We start from the raw sequence: 22,726 nt of genomic DNA, 5'->3' as shown, positions 1-22,726 counted from the left end.
CTTGGTAGAACATAGATTAAATGAGGATTGAGTAAACAGCAATAAATGCCTTTGTACTGGCTTTCAATTAGATTGAGAGGATGAAGGCTCTTGTATTGTATTATTTAGCAATGAATAGTGGTATAACTCAGAGTGTGACTGAACCAAGTGATTGTAAGCAATCCATTTTGTATTGAATATGATCACATCTGGCTAGCGTAAGACAATCTAATCTATTTACTTTGTTCATATAAAAAGGTTTTGATTAGCTAGCCTCACTTCATCATGAATAACAACCCATTGCAAAAACATCAGGAACTGCAATCCCAAAGTTGATCGTACTTCATGGCAGTTAGCCTCATTGGCTTTGCCTACTTTGCATTACTTCATAGCTAAGTTGTCGGTTTGGGTTCGAGCACTGGTTCGAGTTCAAGAACCTAGTATGCTGGTATGACAATTTTGAAAAGGGATTTGGGTTTGTTAGTTGAAATATACCCCTTAATTTTATTTTTTTTTATTTTTCCCCAATTACAATCAACACAAACACCTGTTAGGGTTAGATAATAATAATCAAACACTGCTGAAAGTAACCCTTCCACTTTTTGATCACCAAGAGCCCAATATGGGAAGGTGAGAGCATACGGTGCTAAGGGGATCGTTAGCACAATAAACTGCTAGAAATTACAATGCAAGTACAATACTGGGCGACAAGCCAGCTCCTTCCGCTTGTCGAGCGGGTGGAAGAACTTATACAACAATTTGGCAGTGCAACCAGCCAATTTACGATATTCCAAGGAATTAAGAATAACAACAATCACTCGACCACTTATCCAGAGGGAGGACTGAAAACGAAATTGCAATCAACTCGACCGCTTATTCAGCGAGAGGACAGCATTACAATAAATAAGAAAGGCGGCAAGTCAACGTCTTCCACTTATGCAGTGGGACTAAGAGCAACAATCTAAAATAGATAGTTGTTAGTACTACTAATCAGCTTTACAATGCACAATATGGATTTCCAGATTATGAGATATCACTGCCCAAAGATAGGCGGCAGAGCCAACCTCTTCCACTTATGCAGTGGGACTAAGAGCAAACAAGGAACTTGTTGTTAGTACCATAGAAGCAATAGTCTGCAAAAAATCACGATTATACCTGATTAATCTTGACTCCTGGAACCAGCCAATTTATTCCCCGAAAAAATCATTGAACCAATTTTCAATGATTTTTTGCATTTAAATCACGTTAAAATCATGTTAAAAATCAAAAAAAAAGGCAAGAAAAGTGAAAAAAAATCATTGTAAAAACTTGCAAAACCCTAGAAAAACTTGTGAAATTACTAAATTGCTTAAAAATAGGGTTTATCTAAAGACAAAATCAAATTCAATGTGGAATCAACGTTAAAAAAATTTGTTATTTTGTCCATTTTTGGGGGGTTCATCATTCCCCACACTTCACTTGTTCAAATCTACGAGCTCAATGACCCAACAAAGGCAAAAAAGCCAGCGAGCTCAATGGCCCAATATGGGGTTTGAACCTTGGTGGTTGCCTCACCAATGGAGTGTTTCTACCACAACACTAAACGACCGAAGACATAATATATATAGATATAGATATATAATTTTAAATTTATAATTGATATAGTTAATTTTTGCTCAAACAAATATAGTTAATTTTTGCTCAAACAAAGACATACAACTCATTACGTGAGCAATATATCCAAAGTGATCCATGAAATAAATCTAAATGACAACAAACAAGCTTACATAGTTGTAATAAAAGAGCTTCCAGCACACAATCATTAAAATTTTTCCACAATCATTAAGATTTGTCTTCACCTAAACTAGTAGTTGCAAGATAGGCATTGCCAAAACCAATGGCTTGCTAATCTTTTACTTCAGCTAAACAAATGCCTTTTGTTCAATTCTACCCCATATAAAAGACTTACCAATTGTCATCAGGGAATATGATTTGATAAGATTTCTCAAATATTGAACTACCCCTAGAAAACTCTTTGCCTCAATCACAATGATAGTCTTGGATCACTTCAAAATGGCTTCCACTTTTACTAAATTCCTAACAATAGCTGGATCTCTACCTGATAAATTTTGATCTCAGCTACTTCATAGACTTAGCTAATCTTTGATCTTTGACTTAAACAACTATTTGGTGTATTTGGTGATTGCCCTTTTAAAAAGTTAAATGAATATTTGCCTATGTAATCAGCAAATATGAATATAAACAACAAAATCTATTTTCTACAATTCATGGGTTAAACTCTATTTTATTTACTCTTTGTATCTATATGCTATGGAAATGCCCTTAAATTTTTGTAAAAAGTAGTTTGTGTCTATTTTTCGACAATTTTTTACAATTTTTTAAAATCAAAAATTTTACCCATTTATTCAAATACTCTTATACTTTTGGTTTGCCAATTTTTTCCCCAAACAATTTTTGTTGCTATGATATAAAGCATTGCAATTGTGGAATATGATTTGATAAGCTTTCTAAAATATTGAATTAACCCTACAAAACTCCTTACCTTAATCACAAAAAATTAATCGCAATGAAATTCTTGGATCTCTTCAAAATGGCTTCCACTTTTACTATTTGTTTGTTTACTTTTGATCTCAATTACTTCATAGACTTAGCTAATATTTGATCTCAGACTTAGACAACTATTTGGTGAGTGCCCTCTTAACTAAATATTTGCCTATGTAATCAGCAATATGAATATAAACAACAAAAATTAATTTTCTACAATTCATGGATTAAACTCTATTTTATTTGCTCTTTATATCTCTATGCTATGGAAATGCCCTTAAGTTTTTTAAAAATATAGTTTTTCTCTCTTTTTCTACAGCTTTTTAATTTTTTTTTAAATCTAAATTTTTCCCGATTTTTTCAAAAAATCATATACTTTTGATTTGCCTATTTTTTTCCCAAACGGTTTTTGCTACTATGGTTAGTACTACTAACCAGCATTACAAGATGAATTAAAATGGATATTCAAGTGCTAATAACCAGACCAACAGCTGCAACTAATTACCAAGACCTTTCTCACCACACCAAAGAACTTACACACCTGAAAAAACAACTCCAACCTCGAAAACCAGAATCTGATTATATGAACAGCAGGCTGGAAATGCAAACCAGCAACACTAAACCACCACAAAACTCCTCTATCTCACTCAAATCACAACCAAACAACTCCAAAACACGACCAAAAGGACCCAAGGCATAAAGTGACTAAGGGAGAACTGAGAAATAGCACTAACAATGCTCAACCGCATAACACGCAACCCCAAACACCTCCCAGCATAGGGTGTACACAGCAGAAAGTTCGACTTGCAAGATAAAATTCATTACTCCAAAATAATCATTGAAAACTTACATGAAGCATCGCCCAAGGCAGAGGGAAAGGACAAGCAAATACCCAGAACCATCAGAGAACTACGTAGAAATTTATGAGCAACATACAACTTCAGCTACACTAGCAAACAGCAACCTGGAAATACTAACAGCACTCCAAAAATCAGAAAACCACCAAAATCTTCATCTTCGTTGAGCTCAATTTGCTCCTCTGGATGAGAAATAGTCACAAGTTTAAAACAAATGCAGAAGCATATGGATTTCAAAAGAATTGATGTATTAACAGAATGAGCAAGACACTCATAAATAATACAAGGATATTTACAAGAATAGCAAGTTTCTAATAAGAAACTGCTGAGAAGATCGAAGACGATCTAACTATAATAGAATATACACTATTGAGCATTAATACTAAAAATAACAGTATTTTAATATTCTAATACCCTCCCTTAATGCTCAATCTATTAACTACACCTATAGACCCCCTAAATTTTACAAATTTATCAGGACCAAGGGACCCAAGGGGCTTGGTGAAGATGTCTGCTGGCTGCTCCGAGGTAGGAACATACAGCAACTGGATGGATCTGTCTTCAACCAGCTGTCGAATATAGTGACAATGAGTTTCCACATGCTTGGTTCTTTCATGGAAGACTGGATTCTTGGCGAGTTTGAGCACTCCCTGATTATCACAGAACAAGGGAGTAGGACCTGCCTGGGAGACATGCATATCCGCAAGCATTCGTCAAAGCCAAACCGCCTCACAAGATGCCTTAACTGCTCCCCGATACTTTGCTTCTGTCGAGGAGAGAGCCACAGCCTGCTGCTTCTTACTAGTCCATGTGACAGCACCAGATCCAAAACTAAACACATACCCTGCTGTAGACTTACGGTCATCAACCGAACCTGCCCAGTCAGAATTTGTGTAGCCACTGAGTATAGGATCAGAACTCCGAGTGTACAGAAGTCCATAATCAGGAGTGCCACTCACATAACGCAGCACACGCTTCGCTGCTATCCAATGATCAGCCTTGGGAGCTGTCATGAAGCGTGAAATGTAGCTCACTACAAAACTAATGTCAGGTCTAGTGGCAGTAAGATAGATGAGGCTGCCCACTAGTTGCCTGAACAAAGATTCATCCACAACTGGTGAAGATGACTGAGCTGAAAGTTTGAGCCCGGGTTCCATAGGAGTAGAGGCAGGTTTGCAATCCTGCATTCTGAACCTGTCCACAAGACTTCTGGCATACTTGGACTGAGAGAGAAAGATACTGTTCTCAGTCTGCCAGACTTCAACTCCTAAGCAATAATGTAGAAGTCCCAAATCTGTCATATCAAAGGTGCGGCACAAATCCTGTTTGATCCCAGTGATCAAATGTGCTGAACTGCCAGTAATGATTAAGTCATCCACATAGACAACCACAAACAGAATATCATTACTAGTATGCTTGATATACAGGTTTGCATCAGATGGACTCCGCTGAAAATCATGATCTGTCAGGTACTTATCAATTTTCATGTACCAAGCCCGAGGAGCTTGTTTCAGACCATAGAGTGCTTTGACTAGTCTACAGACCTTCTGTTCTTAACCAGCAACCTTGAATCCTGGGGGTTGCGTCATGTAGACTTCTTCCTGTAAGTCACCATTCAAAAAAGCACTCTTGACGTCCATCTGATGGACTTTCCAACTGAACTGGGCTGCCAAGGCAAGAACGAGCCGTATGGTGCTCATTTTGGCTGTAGGAGCAAAGGTCTCCTCATAGTCAATGCCTTCTTTCTGTGAGAACCCACAAGCAACAAGACGAGCCTTATACTTGTCTAGGGTTCCATCAGCTTTGTATTTTACTTTGTACACCCATTTGCAGCTAATGGGCTTCTTCCTGAAGGAAGATCAAAAAGGGCCCAAGTGTGATTCTTCTAAAGACTCTGGAACTCGGCTGCCATAGCCTATTCCCATTCAAGTATACCTTTAGCCTCTGAGTATGTCTGAGGCTCAAAAACACTGTGTATGTTAGCCATGAGAGCAAAATTGACTGTATGCTGCTGTTTGCTCTTATTACGGGAGGTTCTACCCTCAATGAGCTCAGTATCCCTGAGATCACCAATGGTCTTGGCCCACCATTTAGGCTGGAGAGTAGATGTGCTAACATCTAGAGGAGCTGGAAGAGGCTCAGGATCAGGAACAGGAGCAGCAGGAGGAGGATTATTCTCCGGAGGGAACTCAGGTAGTGCATCATCGAAAATAGATTCTGCATCATCCCTCCCATCAGGCGAACCTAATGGAATAAGAACACTGTGAGGCTGATCCTCAGAACTCTGCTCAGAAGAAGGGGACTGAAAGAATCCGTTGTCTTCATCAAATACAACATCACAACTGAAGATAAGGCGTTCAGTGTCGATATCTATCAGTCTGTAGGCCTTATGGTGATCACTATATCCTGTCATCATGAGTTTCTAACTTTTGGAATCCAACTTGGAGCGCTTAGCATCTGGAATCCAAACATAGGCAACAGAGCCAAAAACCTTCAGGTGGCTGATCTTAGGCTTCCGACCAGACCAAACCTCTTCTGGAGTCTTCCCCTTAACAACCTGAGTAGGAGAACGGTTAAGTAGGTAGACAGCAGTAAACACTGCTTCAGCCCAATACTTATTCGGAACACTCCTGTGTTGTAACATAGAGCGAGCCATCTCAACAACCGTACGATTGCGACGCTCGACAACACTGTTTTGCTGAGGAGTGTAGGGTGTAGTCAACTGGCGTTTGATGCCATGGGTATCACAGAAGTTGGAGAATGCAAAAGAACAAAATTCCCCCCCGTTATCTGTCCTAAGAGTAATGATACTATGTCCAGACTCTTTTTCAACAAAGGACTTAAACTTCTGAAAGATACTAAATACATCTGATTTATGTTTAAGAAAGTACACCCACATCTTTCTACTAAAATCATCTACAATAAGCAAAAAATATTTGCAACCAGTAACAGAAGATGTATTCATAGGACCACAAATATCAACATGAAGTAATTGAAGTACCTTAGATGCGTGCCAAGACTTTCCATGTGTGAATGAAGTCCGATGCTGTTTGCCAGCTTGACAGGCGCCACATACTCCAAGATGCTGAGTCTGAATATCAGGTAACCCTGAAACAAGTCCCTCCCGAGATAGCTGAGAGAGATACTGAATGTTGAGATGTCCATATCTCTGATGCCACAAAGTGCTGAGAGGAGAAATACGAGCTGCCAGAGCCACTTCAGGAGAATCACCAGTGTCAAGAAGCCTATATAGGCCATGATCCTCTAGACCAACAGCAACAGTAAGACGAGTCTCCCGATCAATGATGGAACACTTGTGAGCACTGAACACCACATCTAGCTGAGGAGAATTCCTCATAATCTGGCTGACAGAGAACAGATTAAGTTCCATTCCAGGAACATAGTACACATTCAAAAAAAGGAGAGTCCTGCCACCAGACTGTATCTGAACAGTGCCTCTGCCAACAACTGTATACTCCTCACCTCCGCCAAATACAACGGAATCACTAAAAGGTGAGAAGTCTGTAAACCAGTCACGCCGATGAGAAAAGTGACGTGATGCACCAGAGTCGATGTACCAAGCAGAAGACCTGGCATGATCTGAAGACCTCTTAGCCATAAAGGCATAAAAGGCAGACTCTTTCTGCTCGGAATGTTCAACAACATGCGCCTTTTGGTGTGACCCTCCCTGCTTCTTTTGTTCAGAAGCGAGCCTCTGACGGCAATCTTTCTTCATATGGCCGTACTTGTGACAGTAATTGCACTGCACATTCTTCTTCTTAGCTCCATCCTGTGTCTAAGAAGAGCCTTTCTGCTGAGAAGACTGAGAGGACTGAAATTTGCCTTTATCCTTGTGAAAGGATTGGGCTGTGAAGGCATTTTCCGAGGAGGCTGATGTAGTACCACTACCAAACTGTTGTTTCCAGCGATCCTGCTGTAGAAGTTTGGTGCACAATTCTGAAAACTTCAGATCAACATTAGTGGAAGTAATATTGAGGGTCTCAATGAAGTGTTCATACGATTTCGGAAGACTTTTCAGAGTGATTACTACCATGTCTTCTTCCTCCATAGTCCGACCAATAGCTTCGAGCTGATCTCGAATGTCCTTAATCCTCGTGAGGTGTTCCTGTAAGGACATACGTTCGTCCATCATTATGGAGAACAGCTGATTCTTTAGAAAGAATGCTCGGCTCTTGTCAGATGTCTCATGCAATTCCTTCAGATGCTTCTAGATGTCGAAAGCTGTCTTGCCGGAAGGAATCTGCGGTAACTGATCATCAGTCACTAAGAGTTTGACAAGCATAATTGCCTCCCGATTGCGTTCATCAAACTTATCTTGATCTGCACCAGGTGTACCAGGACTGAGCTCTTTTCCCAAAACAAGCTGGTCAAGACGCCTATATTCAAAAATGGTCAACATACGTTGTTTCCAGATGTTGTAATTGTGGCCATTAAAGCATTGACTGCCTTCTAACATCAGGTTGGTGAGAGAAGCCATTTGCACGTTTCCCAAAAAAAATTCCCGACTGACCCAAAAAAAACCAAAGACAACCCACAAATTCGTGCGAAAAAACCCAGAAGGAATCTGCTGTCAGAATCTGGATCCGCGGGCTCGAAAATCGAGGCACAAAAATCGAGACACCCAGAAAAAACGGACAACTACCCAGATTGGTGTTCGAAAAAACCACCAAGAATCTGCAAGAAAAATTGATTTTCGATAAAAAACTGGAAGGTTAACACCTAAATCGAAAATTGCAGAGGGTTGTGGAATCCATGATTTGTTTCAGAAAAAATGGCGTCGCCGAAGGTGCAGGTCGCGAGTTGCAGGGCGCGGGTTGCAGGTCGCGCGTTGCAAAGGGTTGCAGGTCACGACGCTTGGAGGTGGCGACACCGAAGTTTGCAGACGCGCGACGCCGGAGGTTGCAGACGCACGACGCCGAAGGTTGCAGACGCACGAAGGTCGCGGACAGGCGGAGCACCACGACGACGCTGCAGATCGCGCACCAGCACGAACACCGCCGAACACAGGTTGCGACGGCTCTGCAGGTCGCGCACCAACACGACCACCGCCGAACACAGGTCGCGAAAAACAAAACGCGACTGTACAAACCCGAGATATTTCACAAGAGCTAGGCAACCGAAAAATCCTAGATGGATTTTTTTGAAAAAACCAGAAATAATTTCGAAAATTTCCACTAATTGGAAACTAGAATTAAAAAAATTTCGAAAAAATTTCTCCTATAGCTCTGATACCATAAAACAAATGCAGAAGCATATGGATTTCAAAAGAATTGATGTATTAACAAAATGAGCAAGACGCTCATAAATAATACAAGGATATTTACAAGAATAGCAAGTTTCTAATAAGAAACTGCTGAGAAGATCGAAGACGATCTAACTATAATAGAATATACACTATTGAGCATTAATACTAAAAATAACAGTATTTTAATATTCTAATAAAGTTCAGCTAGGCACTATCTCTCAAGCACGAAACTGAAGGCACTAGGAGGTATGCATTCCTCGAAGCAAGAGTCTAATAGTGTTTCAACAGCACTTCGTTATCATAGCAAATGGATGATCCAAATGAGAGCCCAAGGCCTCTATTTATAACTTTTTGCCAACTAAATTCAAATTCAAATTCCACTCAAATGGCACCCAAATTCCATCAACATTTCATTTCACCTCCCTAGGCGTTGCATTTCATATTGTTCCCTTAGCATATGTTATCAAAAACATGACCCCCTTAAGTCGAACTTTTGGAATAACATAAGTTTATAAAACAATATTAATGAATTTGCACTTTGGCGTCCATAAAGAAAGTGAAATAATTCGCCCAAGCAGACTTAGGATAAAAATTAATATTTTCTCCCTTCCTAAGATACATAAAATTATCAAATATTAAAACCTCATGCCTAAGGTAATAATATATTAAAAATACCTTCTTCTCAAATACTGATTATTGTTAAAAATAGAACCAGAATGCTAAAAACACAAATAATAGATCCTGAGAAAGCTTAAGAGAACAAGAACATAACAAATTATCCTGGGAAAACCCTCCACCTGAGGGTGAAAAACCCAGCCACACCAAAAAATAGATTTTATTGAAGTCTCAAAATAAGTACATATCTCTCACACTTAGAAGGCAATCATTTTAACAATGATTGATAATACTCGAAAAGAAGTTGACTATAAGAAATCTGCTTACAAAATAATGTAGAAGAAGATGCAATAGAATGAATCTGCACACCCAAATGTTCACTGCTGAACATAAATGATCAACTCAGGAAATAAGAGCAGATACAAAGTCGCAGCAGAAGACCTTTCAAAGAATGTCGATCATCTTCTAAATGACCCACGGCACATGAATAAACAGCATGTTTCAAAAACCTGATAAACTCCTCAAGAAGAAGGCGAAAGACAAATCATAAAGAACGGTGTCAGTTACACACCGACATACACAATGAGCTGATGAACTTTAAGAAAGGAACTGATTTCCAGATAATACAAGTCTATGACAGTTATGAAGAATACGAAACAAGAAGAAGAAAACGGATACATTTCCAATTGAAGATGGCAACCTGAATATGAAGAGCAAGAGAATTACATTAATACGGCAGCATGATATCTGCTGAAGTTATAATCTTTAACACTCTTTCTTAACAAAGGAGATATCATTTATAGATATACAAGTCATGGAGTCTCTCAACATGACAAACAAAATATGAAAACAACAAAAATAATCACGGATTCTCTCAACGTGATAGGCATCATGGATTCACTCAACATGATGTTCATCATGGCTACTCCCATGGATGAAATAACACAAGCTCTCATCATGGAGTCACTCAACGTGATGTTGTCATGGGGTCTCTCAACATGACATCCACTATGGCTACCCCCATAAGTGGAAAGAGCCTCAAGGGCTTTCACCTCAAATTTTTTCATCATGGAGAAAAAATGCATTACAAGGGATTTCACCTTAAACTTCTCTCTCACAGAGAAGAACTCATTAACAACATATAGAAATTCATTGAAGTTGAGATTCCCTCTCAGCAAGAGCATCATTCTCTACAATACCATGGTTATCTCGAAAATAAAAAAACTTCATTCTAGGAAGTGGCTTGGTAAGAATGTATGTTGTTTGCTCTTCTGTGCAAATATATATGAGCTCCCCTGCTTTCCTTTGAACCATATCTCTCAAGTGATAATATTTAATTTCCACATGCTTGGTTCTATCATGAAAAACAGAATTTACCGAAAGCTTCACACAACTTTGGTTATCACAATGAATTACTGTAGGTTCCAAATGCTGTCCAAACAATCCTGCAAGTAATTTATGAAGCCACATTGCCTCTCTTGCTGCTGTAGCAGCTACAACATATTCAGCTTCAACTATATTTTGAGCCACACATGATTGCTTCCTGCTGCACCAGGAAATCATAGCTAAACCTAAGGTAAAACAACAACCGGAAGTGCTCTTCCTATCAGATGCACATCCTCCCCAGTCTGAATTAGAAAAACCTTGCAATTTTAGACCTTCACAAGAAGTATATTACAAACCATATCCCACTGTACCACGTACATATCTCAATATATGTTTAGCTGCAACAAAATGAAACTGTCTAGGCTCACTCATAAACTGACTGAGAGTGTTAATAGCATAACATATATCAGGCCTTGTATTGACTAAATACATCAAAGATCCAATCAATTGCCTATACATAGTAAGATCAACTAAATCTGAACTAGCTGCAACTTCATGTAACTTTTTCAGATTTGCTTCCACGGGAGTTGCCATAGACTTGCAATCTAACATACCAAATCTTTTCAAAATGTCAATGGCATATTTCCCTTGACTCAAAATGACTTCATTTGGTCTTTGCCATACTTCTAAAGCAAGAAAATAATGCATCAAACCAAGATCTTTCATCTCGAATTCAGAAGTTAACTCTTTCTTACATCTAGCAATGAGATCATCCTCTCCAATAAGAAATAAATCATCAACATATAGAACTAAAATTAAGGCTTTATCATCAATTACCTTGAAATAGATATTTGAATCTGCATCATTTTTTAGAAAACCCAAGCTCAACAAATATCGATCAATTCTTTCATACCAAGCACATGGAGCTTGCTTAAGGCCATACAAGGCCTTTTTCAATCTGCATACATGAGATTCTTTCTCATGAATCACAAATCCATCTGGTTGCTCAATAAAAACTACTTCTTCAATTACGCCATTCAAGAATGTTGTCTTTACATCCATCTGATGCAATTTCCACCCTTTAACAACTGCAATAGCAATAATAGTTCTAATAGAAGTATAACATGCTGCAGGTGCAAAATTCTCTTCATAGTCTATGCCTTCCTTTTGTGAAAAACCTCTAGCTACAAATCTAGCCTTATATTTTTCTACACTCCCATCAGCTGCATATTTAATTTTAAACAACCACTTTGAAGAAACAACAGATTTACCTTTGGGCCTAGGAACAATATCCCACACGTCATTTTTTATAATGGATTGATACTCCTCCATCATGGCATCCTTCCACACTTGCTGATTTGAGGCTTCTTCAAAATTAGAAGGCTCGGATGCTATAAAGTGACTCACCAAAGCTACATATCCTGCAAACTTATGAGGCCTTTTACTCTCTCTACAGGTGCCATGAGGGGCTGCATATTTTTCAGCCTCTTCCATAGTGTTTTGAGCCCACAAAGGTCTTTTCTTATTAGCTGGAATATTCCTGGGACCTGCAGAAGTATCTACAGAATCAATTGGATCAACAGGATCAGCAGAGTCTTCTAAATTTGTATTCTCCCTCTGAATCTCTGAAGGTGAATCCAGATCAGCCATATCTATGTCTTGAGGAGACTCAAAGTCTTCTCTATCAGATTCCATGTTAGACTCTTTGGATTTCTTGCAAGCTACATCTTCGTCAACACATCCCTGCTGATTTCAATTTGCTTTTGACCTGGAATGTAGATTTTGTATGCTTTTGAAGATTCACTATAACCAACAAATATGCCTTTCTTCCCTGAAGGTTCTAACTTAGTTCTTTTCTCTTTTGGAACATGAATATAGACAGGACATCCAAAAATCCTGGGATGACTAATGTCTGGTTTGATACCTGAAAAAGCTTCTTTTGGAGTCATGTTGTCTAGAATTTGATGAGGACTACGATTTTAAATGTATATTGTTGTCCTGCAAGCCTCTGCCCATAAAAAAGTTTGAAGACTTTGATCATAGATCATAGCCTTCGCTGCTTCAACAATTGTCCCGTTCTTTCTTTCAACTACACCATTTTGTTGAGAATTATAAGGGACACAGAACTCCCTCTTAATCCCAGCTTCAACACAAAAGTTATGAAATAAACCATAAACATATTCTCCCCCATTATCAGATCTTAGAATCTTTATCTTCTTGTTAGATAAATTTTCAACAAGTGCTTTATATTCTTTAAATCTAGACAGCACTTCATCAAATTCTTTAGACAAGAAAATAAATTCAACACTTACGAGAAAAGTCATCAATGACGGAACATAATACCAAGAACCACTAAGGGAAGCAACTGACATAGGGCCACACAAATCAGAGTGAATTAAATCTAGAATATCCTTTGCTCTATTTTCACTACAACGAAAAGTACTCTTAACATTCTTACCTAGAGCACATCCCTTGCAGACACCTTCATGGTTTTGATTTAGCTTTGGAAGACCAGCAACTACCTTCTCCATTGAAGACAAAGTTCTGAAATTTAGGTGACCAAATCTTTTACGCCACAACTCACTTGAGCTTGTAGAATTGTGAGCTAATGCTTGGATAGGACGAGTTGAAAGCTTGTAAAGACTATCATGGCAAACACCAATCTCACGTGCAGACTGAATGTTGGTGTTGTTTTTCCATGCAAGAAATTTTCTATCAACAAAAGCAACATGATAACCCTTGTCTTCTAATGCTGAAATAGAAATCAGATTCCTCTTAATACCAAGAACAAATAGAATATCACTCAGAAGAAGAGGAATACCAGAATCCAACTGAAAAGAAGTAGAACCAGCACCCTTCACAGAATAACAAGCATCATCACCAATGATAACTTGAAGATGCGAATCTTTTTCCTTCAAGTTGGAGAGGTGTTCGCAATAACCAGTGATATGAAAGGACCACTATCAATAAGCCATGTATCACTATCAGTAAGAATGTTACTGGAGAGAGCAGAAATAAATAAGAACCCTTCTGAATTTTCACTAGACTCTCCATGAGGAGAAACATTTTCAACATTTGTTGCAGCAGCTTGAGGCTTGGGTCTAGGACATTCTCTAGCAAAATGACCAAATTTGTCACATCTGAAGCATTGTACCCTAGAGAGATCTTTTCTTTTCTTAGATTCAAGAGCTGAATCATAATTTCTATCTCCATTCCTTTTGAAGTTTCCTCTCCTTCCTTTTCTTCTAGATGTATGGGCAGCAAGAACATGATCTTCTTCATGATGAGATTTGCGTCCAATTCTTCTTGCCTCCAATCTGCATTCCTCTTGAATGCAATCAGCCCTCAATCGATCAAACTTGGGTAATTCATTTCTTCCACTAATACCTTGAATGAAAGATTCGCAAGAGTGAGGAAGACCATTCATGGCCAGCATAACCAGATCTTTATCCTCAATAGAATCACCAATAGCATTAAGTTGATCCTTTAATTCAGTAATCTTCATAAAGAAAGAAACAACAAATTCACCTCTACTCATTTTAATATGAAGGAGTTGATGTCTCAATGCTAGAGCTCTACTAGTACTATTGAATTCATACAAGCTTTGAAGACACTCAAACATCTCTTTGGCTGAATTCAACTTGGATATAACAGGTACTAGATGATCCTTAACAAAATCAATTAGAATCTTTTTAGCCATGAGATTATTCTTCCTCCATTGAGCTTTCTCGGTATCATCTGAAGGTTCATCTACAACAGACTTCACATAGTTAAGAAGATCATTCTCTTCTAGCACAATAAGAATCCTAAATTTCCATGAAGTAAAATTGGCTGTGCCATCCAATCTGTCTTCAACTTTGAGTCCATTCACCATGATGAAAACCTTGAAATCAACCGAGTAAGGCTCCAAATAAAGAGAATTTCAAAATTAAGCAATCTGACTCTGGATCTTATTTTTATACCCGCTCTGATACCATGTTAAAAATAGAACCAGAATGCTAAAAACACAGATAATAGATCCTGAGAAAGCTTAAGAGAACAAGAACACAACAAATTATCCTGGGAAAACCCTCCACCTGAGGGTGAAAACCCCAGCCACACTGAAAAAATAGATTTTATTGAAGTCCCAAAATAAGTACATATCTCTCACACTTAGAAGGCAATCATTTTAACAATGATTGATAATACTAAAATAGAAGTTGACTATCAAAAATCTGCTTACAAAATAATGTAGAAGAAGATGCAATAGAATGAATCTGCACACCCAAATGTTCACCGCTGAACATAAATGATCAACTCAAAACATAAGAGCAGATACAAAGTTACAGCAGAAGACCTTTCAATGAATGTTGATCATCTTCTGAATGACCCATGGCACATGAATAAATAACATGTTTTGAAAACCCGATAAACTCCTCAAGAAGAAGGCGAAAGACAGATCATAAAGAACAGTGTCAGTTACACACCGACATACACAATGAGCTGGCGAACTTTAAGAAAGGAACCGATTTCCAAATAATACAAGTCAGTGACAGTTATGAAGAATATGAAACAAGAAGAAGAAAACGGATACATTTCCAGCTGAAGATGGCAACCCCAATATGAAGAGCACGAGAATTACATTAATACGGCAGCATGATATCTACTGAAGTTATAATCTTTAACAATTATTGTTAAATTGAGCCGAGAACTGAAGTACTGGAAATCACCAAAACTGAACTGAGTTGGAGCTCTGGACTGAACTGCTAAAAATAGTATTGTCGGATATAGTACTTACTAAAAATAGTAAGTCCTAAAAACATTACCAAAAAGATTGCTCTTCGAACCCCGTGGGTGAACTCAAAAAACCTAGAAAAACCCAGAAATCCTAATGGTTGCCTCCAACTTAATAAAAATAGTAAGTTCGAAAAACTTCTCTGGACTAAATGCATGTCACACCCCTAAGAAGCTCTCTGAAAACCCAAAAGGAATCAACAGTCTGAATTGTAAAATTCCAATTCGTCAATCATTAAACAGCTCCTGCAAACCTCCACAAAAGTTGGAAACCCTGAATTCTGCTTCCAGTTAGCCTACGGGTCCAAGAAATAGGCTAATGACCAACTGAACTTCTCACCATTGAGAAGGGGACATTACATTAGTCAAAAAAAACTGTAAAAATTATATATATATGCAGCCTAGAAGCATGAATTAAGATTGGAATGTCACATAGCATCATATAAACAATAAAACCAACATAAACTTGTAATCATAGCATCATGATCATACCATCATAGCATCATATACATCAAGTTCAATATCAAAATGACAAAATAATAATATCGAGTTCAAGTATCATTGTTTCAACAATTAAAACTATAATTTTAATTTTTAAAGTTTAATCATCAAATGGATTCTCTAAATCATCAACATCATCATTCTCATCCTCCTCATCATTGACATTGACATTAGATGAACCAATGCCAATGCCACTTGCACTTGCACTTGCATTATAAGTTTGCTCGTTTTTCAAGTCATCAAATGCAACAAGCTAAGAAGTAGAAGCATCCAAATCAATATGCTCTGGCTCTATATCCTACATCTTGGTCTCCCCTTACTTGTAGTCATGTTGCTTGTGTGAAAGAAGGCGTAGGTTGGAATGCATATATACTAAATTCTCAGCTCTTTTTTATTGCAATCTATTGTGCTTTACTGAGTGGATGAAAGAGTATGTGATCCAATTTCTTTTTGATGCACGTGAACTAGCAACCTATGAAAACAACGTAAACAATTAAAGTTATAATTTTATAAAATTAAAAGTTACTACCAACCTATGAAGACAAAGTAAACTATAAATAAAACAAACTTGTGATAAATTTTTAATTAAAATTACTTGTGATGAAACTTTGACTACGAAGGGTTGTAAGTTTTGGAAGCATGTGCCATGAAAGTAACACCAACTACGAGCATCCTCCTTGAATCTATGACGAAGAGGGTCAACACAACCATTTCTGTTTGCAAATTCTATGAACTCATTTATAATCACATCTTGCACATCATCTTCACCATAGAGTCTAAGGAATGTTGCCTTGTACCCATCAGACACTCTAAATCTCTCCATGGTGCAAGTCTTCCTAGTTGATCAATAAATTGATTGCTATAGTATTTTGGTGTCAAGACATAGGCAAGAAGATGCAAAAGAGTGGTCATCTTATCCCACCTTTCTACAACAATTGCTTCTACTTGTTTGAAGAATTTCTCCTCGGGGTCTTGCTCTTTTTCATTTATAATGCACTTCATTTTTTCAAGCATTGAGTCAAATGCCATCATAAATCTCTCCAATGCAAGGCCTATCCATGTCACCATAGTGAATCATGCTCAAAATAGGCTCAATAAAACTGAGATATGTCACAAGATCCCACCATGACTCATCCAATATCCTGACCCTTATTCTTGCTGCCCTCTTAGTGCTGCTCTGTTTCCATATAGCCCAATTTTGGCTGATCACCATATTGCAAAATGCCACTTTTACTTTCACAAGTTGTCTCAAGACAATTGTGTTCGATGCAAAATGGGTCTCAACAACCTATAACAGAAATTAATGCCAAAATGATTAAAAAATAAAGACAAACTTTAAAGTAGAATACACATTATAGCTTACAAATCAAATTATGAACATTGAAAATTAAAAAATCAAAAAATGTACAATTAAATTACTATTATCAAGAGAATAATTGGTGAGGATACTTTATTTCCACAGTCTAGGAGAATTCTATTCCCCTCTCAATTAGTTTCAGTCTTTCTTTCAAATGCTTTAGTCATGCTGCAGTCATTTACATTGCTTGACAAAGTAGCTCGAAAGACCATTATGCCTCAGATGTTGGGAGATAATAAATTCTTGAGAGCAATTCAGAATTATGATTTCTGGAAAGGTCATGCCCATATTGGAGGATTGTTCCCCAGAAAGTTCTTATTAAATGGGCATGCATATATGGCTGTTTATGATGGCATTAAGAAATCGCTGGAGAGGCAAAGCTTCAGACATGTGAAACATGCCTTGCAATGTAATGGCAGGGTACTTGGTGATGAGTTAATTGTGCAAATTCAGCAAAAGGTTAATGCCCTGCTAGTTATTTTAGAACATGATCCGCATGATGAGGGAAGAAATACTCAAGTTCAAGTTCAACCCCTCATTCCAAACGTGAACATAGCAGTTGGGCAAAATGTTGGCGGAAATGCAATTCCAGACAACGCAAGCTCCACTCACTCCCCTGTTCGTGAGCATTCAAAAATTTGTATGAGGAAAGGCATGGGGCTGAAGATGGAAACCCAGTAGCAATGGAAGAATAAGCTAACTTTACTTTCAAATTTTGATATGGTTGGGAACTTTGTATAGCACAGACTCGGGGATATATTTTTGTTATGGTCTAGATTTCTCAATTTGTATTGGGAATAGTAATAGGTTATAAATTGATGTTGTAAATGTATGGCTTCCAATTCTTAAGCCATTTTGATTCTATAGTTCTAGATCACAGTCAATCTAGTATAGCATTTTTTATCAAATTGGGAATGTAATGAAGAATCATGGCTGTATAGAGCCATCAGGCATATGTTACTTTGTATTTATTTTCATAATATTAATGTATTTATATAAGTTTCTCGCCTTTTATCTTAAAAAAAAATTAAATTACTATTTCACTTGCCTTCAATAGCTCCAAATTCGAAAAAGATCTAAAAATCCCTTGAGACATGTGGTGGTTTGTGATGAACATCTAGATGTCCTCAGCCTCTGCAGACATTTGTTTGATCCAATCAATTTTATTCCCAATCTTTTGTAGCATAAGATTGAGTGAATGGACCGCACAAGGTGTCCAAAAGATGTGATAATAGCATTTCTCAACCAACAAAACAACAGCTCCACAATTTTTTGCATTGTCCATTATGACTTGAACATTACGGGGTCACACTGTCTCAATGGCAAAGATGAGAATATCTACAATAAATTGCCCATCTTTTACATAGCCCTCACAATCCACAACTTTCAAAAACATTGCCCCTTTAGGGGACACCACTATGGCATTGATCAAGGGACAATTTTTAGAGTCTTTCCACCCATTTGAAACAATTAATACACTTGTCTCAGCCCATGAATCCCTTATGGGCTTCAATGCATCTTCAACCTTCTTCACCTCTCTTTCCAACAAGGTTCCACGTACCTTCTCATAACTCGGGCCCTTGTACACTCTTGGAGCTTCATTAACACTTTTCAACATTTGTTTCCAATATGGAGAGCGAACAACATTGAAAGCCAACCCATTTGCATATATACATCTTGCTACATCTTGGCCAACAATGTCTCGACTCTCATTTTTAAATGCAGTTTCTAAAGGCCCCTTTGATCTTTTGCATACAATGGATGCTTCACTTTCAGACTCGGTTGTGGAAAAGAAGGGGTGGTTTTCTCTTACAATATTGGGAATAGATGGGGGCTGCATTCCCTTTGTCTTTTTGGAGCGGTTTGATTTAATATGCGGCCTTCTCTCTCTTCTACTTCTTCATGCTCCCTAATATATTTCAACACAGTCTCTTGTGGTGTAGGCACACCATTTTTCCAGGGCATTTTTTGATGCCTCTTCCCGATATTCCACATATATGACCTACCACCCAATAATATGAACTATTACATTCTACATCACATCCTTTGCATTTCCAACAAAATCCCCCAGCTCCCGAAAGCGGTCTTGTAATGTCAACATACTTCCATAATGAAGAATTTGGATCTGATTTTTGTTTTGATTGTTCATTTGTGCCTATGGAGGAAGAGGTAAATGCCATTCTAGTTCCTATGGCAAGAAATTATATGAACACATTCAAAAACAAAAACAAAATAATGAGAAAAAAAAAGAGGTAAACTAAACAAATAAATTATGAAACAAAAATGGTTGAAAAAAAATTTTAAATGTACAAAAAGCTACCTCTTTCAGCCAATGGAAGCTTGAAAATGTGTAGAAATGATGCTACAACACTTGTTCAAGCTTCAAAAATCAACCTTCAACTCCTCCTATTTGCTCAAGCTGCAATGAAACAACTGATGTTTGCAAAACAAATGAGGAGAAATGAACTATATTTATGTTTTAAATGTCACTTTTAGGGTTTTAATTTTGTTTTCCACGTGGCAGACTTCAAAAAACTCTTAAATTTTGCAAAAAACAAATGACTTTTTTGGACCATCGGACATTCGGGTTTGCCCAAGCTGAACTAGTCTGTGCGGGCGTGAACCCTGGCTGGACCCACAAGTGGACCGAACCAGGATCCACACCCAAACCAGACCGGTACCAGGGGCCTGCATAGGCGAACCCTACAACTTAGCTTCATAGCATGACATTTGTAGTTAGTTTGTAGTTTGTAGTTTGTATTACTTCATAGCTTTGTAGGTTTTGATTAGCTAGCCTCACTTCATCATGAATAACCCATTGCAAAAACACGAGGAACTGCAATCCCATAGTTGATTGTACTTACAGTAGTTAGCCCCATTGGCTCTGCCTGCTTTGGATTACTTCATAGCTTGACATTTGTAGCTAATGATTTTGTAAGGGTTCAAACTTTGAAGATGAATTATGTACTAATGTACTGTGCAGTGTGCACTGTAATCAGCAATCTCAAAATCAATGAGGAAAATCCATATATTAATATTTGTGGTATGGATCCTCATTTACTTTCACTCTCTCACTTTTATGCTATTAGGATGGCTTTAAATGTAAAAAAACCCAATTATTACTTTTTGTCCTGCATTTATTGGGTTCCCAATATTTTCTCTTTTTCTCCAATGATATACCGACAAATTGAAAATATCTTTTATCTTTTGGATTGCCAAGATATTGGGAAGAAAGATAGTTGCTTCTATGCCTCATACAACTCATTATTCTTCCAAAATTCACCTCCAATAATGGGTGTCGAGTAATACAGAAACTCCAAGATTTGTAGAAAAGTGAGTTGGGATATATAAAAGGCATGACAATAATCACTTGAATCGATTTCCAAAAATCTTTAATGGCTCCGAAGTGGATAATCTCAAACATCTAAAACCAAAGAACACAATGACAAAATGGCACAATCTACAAAATATTGCATACAGAATTCTAATAACAAGTTCGGTGCGCTCCGAATATCAATTGTTAGTAACTAGAGACTTCATTCACATTAGAGAGGAAAAACCACAAGAAGTGTCAAATTAAGATGGAACACGCAGTCTAGAATAGTATGTTGAACAGCATTCAAATATTTAACGTCTAGAGCATAGAGAAACTCGTATAAGAAAATATGGTTTCATACACTTAAAACTACTGGAGGTTAATATGAGTTTTTAGACAAAAGATATCAGAAAAAAGGTGTATGTAAATTGTGCTATAATTATGTGTTAGCCAGTTGACAGGCTATTCATAATATGGCATATGAGCCAACTTGAATTCCGTTAGAATTAGCCACAAGCGATGCCATACGCTTCACTGTCAGTTGATTGATTCCAATTTCACTGAAGTGATTGATTCGGGACTAAACCGACTGAAGTGACCGGAAAGGGGAAATGGCATTCATCGTGCTGATGCCTACTGGTATTATCAGTCAGAGTCTTGCCAGGGCAGGCAGATGTATGTAATGTATACAGACCATTGACTTGACGGACCAGTTGATTTCCCACCAAGGCTCAACCAACGGGACGGCATCGAGTTATCCGTCATCTATTTGATGAATTATATCTTAAATTTGCAAAGATCTTTGAATAAAAACTGTGTATATCTGTTTGCATCAACCTTTTGGATCACACTTTGTGATCCACCATGAGATGAGCAGAAAATTGTGATCGCACTTTCTATCTTTTAATCTATAAGAAGCCTACTGCTCTAGTATTCTGTTGCATTTGTTTTGTTCAGGCATAACTAGTACAATAATGTATTGATATGGGGATCGCGTGTGGCTTTGATATCATCTGAATTTCGTAGAGAAGCCAAATATTGTTCTACGGCATGAATTTAAGGCGAAGAAAGAACAAATCTGAAATGACAAAGAGTACTTACGTGGGCATATTATAGGTCAAGGGAATAAGGGTTCCGACACCGCCGCCGAATGGCAGATAAGGCACGGCATAGATCCCCCCACTTTGATGATGAAACGGTGGATACATCTGAAATGGCAGCACCTGCAAGTAGCCTAAATAAATCAACGACAATTCCTACACGGATGTAAAAACGTCCTGATTTTGCAGTCATACCTCAGGAAAGGCCCTTGCCTGCTCTGCGGGAGAAGAAGTGCTGGCACTGGATGTTTGTCCCTGCTCTTCGTCGCTCATTTTGCCCTCACTCCTTTCAATCGAGCAAGGAATTAAAGGATGCTAAATTCTCGCTTCAATCAAAACGAGCAGATATTAAAACGCTTTGAATGTCGGCTGTATTTCCATCTCAACTGTTTTATACAATCAAATTTTGTCGCTCCTGTGTGTTGATAACCTCTAACGCGTAATACCATGCTCTCCTGCCCCATTTTGGGACCCCCCTTTATGGATCTTGATGTGAAATAATAAATGAAGGAATTTAAATGTTTGAGTTGAGTTAAATATATTTTTATGATAAAATTTATATTTGGCTTTGGATTTCGTTTGAGGAAATGATTTAATAGATTTATATCAATAATTTGTATTTTTATGTAAAGTTAAATTTATTTTTTTATATCATATTAAATTGTGTTTACACATTCTTTTATATTTGTATCTATTTTATTCATATATTTGTATATGTATACATATCAAGACATTTATTCCCTTCCAAGATCTTATCATTTTGGTGTCTTTAATCAATCTTGTGAGTATAGAATGATCTCACACCCATAAATCTGATCTCAAATTTTAAAAAATTTAATTTCAAACTTTGACCAAGTCATGCCCATTCATTTTAAGCTTTGAGATGACTAGTACATGCTCAATGTGATTTGTTGCTATGTCTTTTTTTTAAAGTCAATCAATTGCATTCGTTTTGGACATCTAGTTACATCCTTTAAACACTTAAATTTTGTCATTTTGTCAATTAAATTTCTCATCATCCTAATCAACTAATTGTGTCATTATAGCTAATCATTTATATTGTTATTTGTTAATCAACTCATTGTGTTGCCT

The 22,726-nt window shown here is 37.5% G+C and overlaps 1 protein-coding gene across 2 annotated transcripts in view; it reads right to left on the bottom strand.

Annotated features, from left to right (window-relative positions):
• Positions 1 to 22,144, bottom strand: part of LOC131064460 (uncharacterized) — a 29,172-nt gene extending 7,028 nt beyond the window's left edge. The window contains exons 1-2 of one of the 2 annotated variants that reach the window (XM_057998610.2): positions 21,848 to 22,144; positions 21,636 to 21,757 (exon numbers count right to left, since the gene is read on the bottom strand). In XM_057998610.2, the coding sequence (XP_057854593.2) occupies positions 21,636 to 21,757; positions 21,848 to 21,907 (182 nt within the window). In that variant the 5' untranslated portion in view covers positions 21,908 to 22,144. Of the gene's footprint in view, positions 1 to 21,635; positions 21,758 to 21,829 lie in introns of both variants that reach the window. The other variant, XM_057998609.2, reaches the window with a different exon arrangement.
• Between the last annotated feature and the right edge of the window lie 582 nt (positions 22,145 to 22,726).

Source organism: Cryptomeria japonica, chromosome 2, assembly GCF_030272615.1.
Source record: "Cryptomeria japonica chromosome 2, Sugi_1.0, whole genome shotgun sequence".
NCBI lineage: Eukaryota > Viridiplantae > Streptophyta > Pinopsida > Cupressales > Cupressaceae > Cryptomeria > Cryptomeria japonica.
Note: the sequence above shows the minus strand (reverse complement) of the source record. Positions and strands in the feature narration are given on the sequence as shown.